The sequence below is a fragment of the Pistacia vera genome, unplaced genomic scaffold (genome assembly GCF_008641045.1).
Source record: "Pistacia vera cultivar Batoury unplaced genomic scaffold, PisVer_v2 Contig539, whole genome shotgun sequence".
Taxonomy (NCBI): Eukaryota; Viridiplantae; Streptophyta; class Magnoliopsida; order Sapindales; family Anacardiaceae; genus Pistacia; species Pistacia vera.
The window spans coordinates 1,101,653-1,110,533 of NW_022196378.1; the positions used below are offsets into that span (position 1 = coordinate 1,101,653).

General features: G+C 33.4%; 2 protein-coding genes across 2 annotated transcripts; both read left to right on the forward strand.

The window, feature by feature from the left end:
• The first annotated feature begins 1,336 nt into the window (after positions 1 to 1,336).
• On the forward strand, positions 1,337 to 2,386 carry LOC116107460 (protein PLANT CADMIUM RESISTANCE 11-like). The gene is made up of 4 exons (XM_031393728.1): positions 1,337 to 1,571; positions 1,813 to 1,884; positions 1,967 to 2,179; positions 2,264 to 2,386. The coding sequence occupies exons 1-4, from the start codon at positions 1,337 to 1,339 to the stop codon at positions 2,332 to 2,334; spliced, it is 591 nt and encodes a 196-aa protein (XP_031249588.1). The 3' UTR covers positions 2,335 to 2,386.
• A 3,633-nt stretch (positions 2,387 to 6,019) lies between these two features.
• On the forward strand, positions 6,020 to 7,438 carry LOC116107492 (probable carboxylesterase 6). Its single transcript, XM_031393756.1, has one exon. It carries the CDS (start codon positions 6,097 to 6,099, stop codon positions 7,126 to 7,128), a length of 1,032 nt encoding a protein of 343 aa, XP_031249616.1. The 5' UTR covers positions 6,020 to 6,096; the 3' UTR covers positions 7,129 to 7,438.
• The last annotated feature ends 1,443 nt before the right edge of the window (positions 7,439 to 8,881 follow it).

The following is an 8,881-nucleotide window of genomic DNA, read 5'->3' on the forward strand; positions in this document are numbered from 1 at the left end:
ACACATTCAAACATTAATAAAGTTCTAATTAAGTAGCTATCATTAAACTATGACTTGTTTACCAAACTAATTAACAAATGAAAATATAATAAAAAGTCCACTCGCATCAGCTCATACATACATTCCTCATCAATATTACAGGGAGGATTGATGCATAGAGGCCACATTTTTATCCCTAAAACATATATATATTGATGACCAGGAGTGTCCGAATCAACTTACGCGTACCTCAACTAATCTCTCAGGACTCTGAAACTATCCGCTGAGTAAGAGCTCTAATGGTTATCTCTATTAGCAACTGAAGAGGGACTCCAACTCATAACCTTTTGAGTAATACATCGAAGAGTCTCAATATGATAACTAATATTGTTAGGATCACCATGTAATGATCCATTCGATCAATGTTAACGATACATCCATCGTCGATGTTGATCACAAAAATAGTTTGAAACCTTATTGCTAATTTTTAAAGTATCCAAATTAAAAAAAAAAAAAAAAAAAAAAAGGTTTAACTTACATTTATTATAAATAGACATTCGTTAATAAAAAATGATTTATAGTCATACACTTTATTGTATTTTAATCTTCCCATATTAGTGTGATGATATAAATAAATATAAATATTGTTTTACAATTTGTTGTTTGGATGACATGGAATGGAATGAAGTTAAATATATAATTTTGAAAATTCAATTAGTCCAATTTCAGATGTTATAATTTCAAGTTCCTTTATGACTTTATTCGAAATAATAAACTTTTAAAAAATATTGTTTTTTTTTTATATATATATATAAATTTTACTTTTAAAATAGATATATGCAGTGGTTAATTTGTTTCCATTGTGACAAGCATAATTACCTAACTTTATTATTTTAATTCATAAAATAGTTTACAATAAATTACAATAATAATTTAATACTATTATTTTTATTAAATAATAATAATTAACATAGTTTGAATTTTATAATTTCTATGAGGTTAGTTTTATAATTTGATGTAGTACTACAATAACATCACCAATTGAATTACATCCAAAACATGTCCACATTCATGACCCAATGCTATTGGAAAAGAAATTGTATTTCTTCTTGCAAGTTTTAGTCAGTATTTTAATTGAAATTCAATCAATTGTTTCTTTCAAATCAAATGACGTCTCTTTTTAAACTTACCTTGAAGTATCTTAAACCCAAAAGATCGAGATATATATGATGGATAAAACGGTTGGCCCAACTGCCGTTTCTTGAAGAGACACGTTCCTTGGCCTTGTTCCCACTTAAAATCCAAATTTCTTCTTCATTCCCTATAGACCACGCTCTCTCTCTCTCAAACGAACACAATGTACCCCTCAATTTCAGTTGATTTTGAAAAAGAATCACCATGTCTGCCACCAACAGCGCCACCGTATCCCCACCCACCACCAGTACCATTCACTTTCCCTGAACCAACTACTGATCAAGTCAATGAAAGAAATCAAACAAATAGTAGTGGTTCAACCGCTCCCAACTCCAATTCTTTCGGCCCACTTCCTTGGTCCACTGGTCTCTGTGATTGTTGTGATGATGTTAGCACTTGTACGTTTTGCTCAATGCTTTTTTTTTTTTATAATAAATTGGTTACTCGTTACAATATTGCATGATTTGAAATCAATCCAATTATTGTTTTCAAATCAACATTGCTGGTGATGATACTGCAATGAATGTACCCATGAAAGTATTTTAATATAGGGTTAAAAAAAAAAACTAAATGGAGTCTCAACGTGACATATTGAGTAAATTTCTAATTGAAGTATGTATAATGATTATGTTTATACAGGTTGCTTAACATGCTGGTGTCCTTGTGTTGCTTTTGGACGAATTGCAGAAATTGTTGATAGAGGGTCGACCCGTAAGTTTGAGAATAGTGAACTGAAATTTAATTATGTAATATAATTTTGAAGATGATGATGATATGAAGTTGTTGCATGCAGCATGTGGAGTAAGTGGAACGCTATACACTTTAATATTGTGCCTGACGGGATGCTTGTGCTTGTATTCGTGCTTTTATCGATCAAAATTGAGGGGACAGTACTTCTTGGAAGAGAGGCCTTGCACAGATTGCTGCGTCCATTGTTGTTGTGAGGAATGTGCTTTGTGTCAAGAGTATAGAGAGCTCATGCATCATGGCTTTGACATGTCTATAGGTCTCTTCTGTTTCTTTCTATCTTCTATGATCGCTTTTATCTCTATATTTTTAACTTGAAATTTGCTGGTTTTAAAATGATTAGGGTGGCATGGGAACATGGCAAGGCAGCAACGATTAGCTGAAGTTGAAGGAAGCAAGATTCGTTTGACATAAACATATAATTTATTTTAATTTTTATTCGGAAGTGAAGAGAAATGATTGTAAGATGAGTTTGAGTTGCTAACAGAGCTCTTTATTCTTTCACCTCAAATTAAATTATATTATGAGTAGAACATAACTTTTGAGGCCTTGAAGTAATAATTTATTGTTAGCCCCTTCTAGCAACTGTCTTCCATGACTTTTCCCCGACATATGCCCTTTTTTGTTTCAGTGTTGCAAATAAGATTTTTTGTACTGGAAATAAAAAAGAGTCTAAGACTGGTTTTCTATCATCTTATCCTAACACCTTTCTAACTTTATTTAACTAAAAATAATTACATTTCATAATAAAAAATTTATAAATTAAAAAAAATACTCCCACACACCCAAGCCACTATCAACCACCAACAATCACCCTCGACCGTCGATCTTGTCGTTTTCAACCAGATCTACGACCAAATCTATTGGCTATTAACGATGGTCAGGTTTCTGCTGTCATTGATGGCTTTTTTTAGGGTGTATTTATTAATTTTTAAAGTTTTATTATGGCGGTGTTTTTGTTAATTTTTAAAGTTTTATTGTGGGGGTTATTTAGCTAAATTAACAAATATTGGGGGTTGAATAATCCAAATGCTTTCAGAAAATGTTTTCAAAATATGTACCAGACAATTATTAGCATTTTATTCAACTCTTCTATTTAATCTTATCAGTTATCCTATCATATTCAGATAGTTTTTATAATAATATTTTTCCAACTAACTTACCAAACATGCCCATATATTTCAAAACCTCTTAGGAGCATATTCTTTGTCCATTAATACTTTCACATAATCAGATAACTGTCAAGATTGGATTACAATTACAAAACAATGGGCTGTAACTACTAATTAACTAACAAAACATATTTTTATGCTCGTATAGAGTAATACTAGGTCTATAATCTAACCTCACAATATGATAATTTATCATTAATTAGTTTATAAAATAGGTTCCATCTACTTGAATGAGTTTAATCTATCTATTTTTAAACTAACCAATGACATCGAAGTTGACGAGATTAGAATATATACCTAACAATACTCTTTAAAGCTACCGAAAGTCTCTCTCACATGATCAGCGATAGTAACAAAAGATATTGCGCTTACTTTTGAGATTACATTATACCGAATCCCAATTATTGAACTTATATACATTGAATGTGAATTGACAAGGCCCAGGACTCCTAATGAAAGGTTATCATTATTATCAGTTAACTTGACGACATGCCCAATTCTAGTCCACATATATTCAGATCCAGTCGGAAGAAACAGTTCATAATAGTCTTCAAATAACAGACGGCTGGACGAAAATTCTCTCCAACAGCTTCCTTGAAAAGACGTTAATGGGAGGCAGCCTAGATTTTAGTCAATGGTGTCGAATTGTCAAGAATGTCATCACACTGTTTATACTTTAAACTACTGATATATGATAATGGGTTAGCTAGCTGCAAATATATATCAATTTTGACCCTCAAACTATAGTGCTTTCAAACATCACATCTTTGATCTTCAAACTAAACATTCACTCTAATTGGTCTTAATTTGGCACTTTCAGGTGTTCTTTAATAGCTGGATTTGTCTATATGCTCAATTGGATGAATCCAGAACTTACACTTTTGTGGTTTTAAAAGCTACCAATTATAGTGGGATCGTGGACCTTTTGATAATGAGGTGATGGTGGGAATTAACGGGTTAATATTTATTGATGCTTGATTTTGACATCAATAACTCGTATTTATAAAATGTAAAGCCGTTTTTTAAAATTATATGTGAATAATTAAGATAATTGAATACAAAAACTAAATAATAAATAAAAGATAGTTTTTTAAAGTTGTTCGGATACTCAAAACGAATCCTATATCTACTGTTTCTCTTATATATTAGAGATTACAAGAGGTCGCATATAATGAACAACGAACAGATGTACAATAACTTAATATTTAGAGAGAATAATAAGTTATTTTCTTTCTCGTAGTTTATTTTTACTCTGAAATAAATATTAAAATCAGAATGAGGTTTTAAGATCAAAATCTTGAAAATGAGAGGGGGAGTCCTCTATTTATAGTAGAAGAATTCAAGGTAATGATTACAAATATGCAAGTGGATAGGTGTCATGCAAGTTCTGCCTTACCTTCCATTGACTGATAACTTAGGAGATATCCTTAAATTACCTGGAGTTTAGATAAGTATGCGACCTTCTATCACTCATAGATAAAACCTAAATCTACCAAGTTGATGACAAGCATATTCTTCCTATCATATAGCGATGTGGTAGCTCTTGGACAACGCAAACCCTTCTTGAATTCTAATTAGTATTTGCTGACGTTAGATGACGTCAGTCTAACAATATTGTTCATGAATTTTCAAAAGTAAAGTGCCAACGTGGTCAAGCTGTATTGGTAGAAGTGTGGATATATTTTTCATACGAACGGCACTATCTGATTCAAACTTCGTGTTACACAATCATCATGAGTTAAAACGAGGAATTAATGTGCTCTAATTGTAATCGTTTGACATGCTGATTAATGTTTATTTTAATAATTTAATAAAGCAGACGTTCCTGTTAACTAAAATGATATATATTTAATTGGGTATTATCACTTTCCTCCCTGAGGTTTACTGAACAACTTGAATGCCGCCAACTATTACAAAAATCCCGAAACCTCCCCTCAGCTTTGAAAATTGATAAAAAGCCTCCCCTGGAATTTTAACGTTATATTTGCTAGGTTATGAAAAAAAGAGTCCTGAAATTAATTAACAAAAATTTTAAGGATCAAATATCTGGGGGACAAGTACTTTGTAGGGTGGTTTGAAACCACTTTATTCTTTTAGAGGTGGGACAATTTGGTTAACCGAACCGGTTTTTTGGTTTAGAGAAAATCCAAACCAAAAATCGGACCAGTTTCAATTGAAAACGGAATATAAACCGAACTGAATTTTTGGTTCGATTACCGGTTAACCGGTTTTCAAATTATCCTTTAATCCTTAAAATTCTTCAATGTTTCATTTAAGTCCCTAAATTCAAATATTTATTATTTTATATATAATAATTTTTTTGCTTTTATATTTAAGGTAAAAGCGGTTTGAAATTTTTTTTAAACCGAATCGGTTTTCCGGTTTTTTGAATTTCACAAACCGAAAACCGAACTAGTTTGTAAAAAAAAAATCTAATTTTTGGTTCGGTTCGGTTTGGTTTGGTTTTTGGATTATTTATCCCACCCCTACATTCTTTCTCAAAGCTCAGGGGACGTTTCTAGGGTTTTTGTAACTGTTGGTAGCATTTTCGTTTATCAGTAAACCTCTGGGGAAGAAATTGGTAGTACCCCATATTTAATTAATCAATTTCTTTTGAAAACACACCAAACGGCTTTCTAGAATTGTTTTATAGGTGCACGCATAGGCAACAGTAACCCACCTCCCAATTCGGCAATTCCCATGTATGAAAGTGAAAGATTAATTTTTTATTAATTTAACAATATACTTTATATAGACAAGACATTCTCCCCATATCCACTTTTTGGTTGATTGTGTCAAAGACATGTGGCAAATACCCAGTTGGCCATTTGGCAAGACAAGATAGGATGGTCTAATCTTCAACTTTGTTGCCCCTACAAAAATATACTATTTTTGTATGTATAAGTTGGTCTCCTCAACGCAAAGGGACAAGCGCTTACATACGATAGTTTCAAATTTCTGTGTTCTTTCTCTTTTGCATTCACATTATAAAAGAAAAAGAAGAATGACTGCAGCTACTCTGGATCCAAGTTTAAGCATAGAAATGCATAGAGATCCTAATGAGCATGGATCTGTTATAGAAGAGATTGAAGGGCTTATTAAAGTCCACAAGGATGGACATGTGGAGAGACTTCAAATTGTTCCATGTGTCACAACTGCATTGCCTCCGGAACTCGGTGTCAATTCAGGAGATATAGAAATTGACAAGTTCACAAACATATGGGCACGTTTCTATGTTCCAGTATGCCACAAAAAGCTCCCTTTAATCGTCTACTTCCATGGCGGTGGATTTTGTGTTGGCTCAGCTGCCTGGAGTTGTTACCATGAGTTCTTATCTAAGCTAGCAAAAAGAGCAGAGTGCATAATCATGTCAGTAAATTATCGATTAGCCCCAGAAAATCCTCTCCCCGCCGCTTATGAAGATGGATTCAAGGCTTTCATGTGGCTAAAACAAGCGGCGCTATCTGCAACGGGTTACTGGTGGTCTAAAAGATGCAACTTTTCGGGAATTTTCTTAGCCGGTGATAGTGCTGGTGCTAATATAGCCCACAGTGTAGCCACGAGGCTCGGTTCTAACAATGTGTGTGATCCAACAACAGTCTTAAAGCCTTTAACTCTCAAGGGTACTATTTTAATTCAACCATTTTTCGGAGGAGAGGCACGTACAAATTCCGAAAAGCATTTGACACAACCACCTCGATCGGCGCTGAACTTGGCAGCCTCTGATACATATTGGCGACTAGCGTTGCCATGTGGGTCTAACCGTGACCATCCATGGTGCAATCCGACAGCAAAGGGGTCGATAAAGCTAGAAGATCTGAGGCTTTTGCCGAGCATGGTGTGCATATCAGAGATGGACATATTGAAAGACATAAACCTGGAGTTTTGTGGTGCCTTGGCTAGAGCGGGTAAAAGGGTTGAGCATGTGATGTATAAAGGCGTAGGACATGCATTTCAGATTCTGAGTAAGTCTCAGCTATCTCAAACTCGAACCAGTGAAATGATTGCCCATATCAAGGCCTTCATTAGTCGGTGATCCACCATTTCTCTCCAAAATTAGACATTAATTAATTTTGTATTTGGTAGGTGTCAAATAATTAAAGTTGTTTGTGGTTAATTATGACTGTTCTTGATCAGAAAATTTAGCTGGCCTTCAGTACTTCACTCACAGAAGAAGAAGAAGATGCCTGATCATGTGACTATGCCTGTCACATAGCTATTGGAACTTCGTGTGTGTATAGAATATGATTGTAATGCTATATCAATGGTTTTCACGTGGTGAAAAAAAGGAATCCACCTTTGTAATTTATGTATAAAATTTCTTATTGCTTTTAAACTCGTCTCTTCCTCTCTGTTTACATGAAAAAGGGTGCAAAAGTTATTTTTACAGTGCTTCAATTAATTAATAAGTTGGGAATTTAATTGATATATATTTTCTCAATGAAAAGAAGTGCTGTATGGTTGGAGTGAGAAAATTTTAGAAGGAGGTGGTGGTGATGGGTGTGATGCAAAGAGTTGAATATGAACAGTAACGAAAGTTAATTATTGTGGGTTGCTTTGTGATCGGCCCGCCCCCACCAAAGTCAAACATCAACTGCCCAAGTAGGTTTAATGAATATGCTCTCATATCAATCCATGACGTCCCAAAATCTGCTAATGTTTGAACTAGAATTCGGCTAAAGTTTAAGAAAAAAAATAAAAAGAAGAAAAAGTTAAATGAAATTTCCCTCCAATTACATAGCTAAAGAAGACCCTTTATTTTATTTATTTATTTTGGAAACGGATTTTAGTCGATAAAGTTTCATACGCGCTTACCAACTTTTTTTAGAAAAAAAAATTACATTAATAAATAAGTAATATTGCATATATAACATTTTTTATATATCATAACGTGGTAAAAGATAATCAGTTAAAAGTTTATTTTTTAATTTAAAATTTGTCAAACATCTTTCACATTATATTTTATAAAAAATATTATATAAAAATATTCTTGTAGTATTATGCTTGATAAATAAGTCTCATAATGGTGGCCAGTACCTAAACATGTGTCTCTCAACCATTAGTAAATAGTGCTGGAGCTGGAGCCTACTGATGAATTTTCTAAAAATTTTGATGCACCAACATTTGCATTTTCGATATGTTGATGTCTGATTTTTATACTAACGAAACATACGTATGAAATATTGAACTGGCTCAGAAGACACACATAAATACAAGAAAAAGAGAATAAATACAATGAAAAAAACGTTTTTAAAGTGGTTCGGATGCTAAGGAAGCAAGTCCTACGTCCACTGTTATTTTATTAATGATAGGGGTCAGGTCGTATTAGCTGACTGACTTATTAATGATAGTACAAGCAAGTGAATGCTATAAATTATAGAGAGAGAGTAGCTAATTAAGAGTAAAAATGAACGAATTCCACAAACGGAAGATAATCTCTCTATTTATAGTGGGATACATTGAGCTAATGATTACTGAATCTGTGAATTGGTGGGATTATCCGTACAAATCCTTTTTTATGTCACATTACCCATCTTCTAGAGTGATTTGCGCGATTTAGCACAGGGATTGGACATGTGGGATCACCACAGCTTCTGACTGGTCTAGTGCACACCCACTATTCTGACAGAAGCAGGCTGTAGGTATACCCATGTTCTGACTTTTACACGCTGACTGGGTCTTATGTCAACCTTATATTTTTTAGGCATAACAGGATCCTTTAGCTCCTTTCAAAACTAATTTTACGCAACTCCTTCACAGACAAACTTGACTGGAGGTTATATGTTATA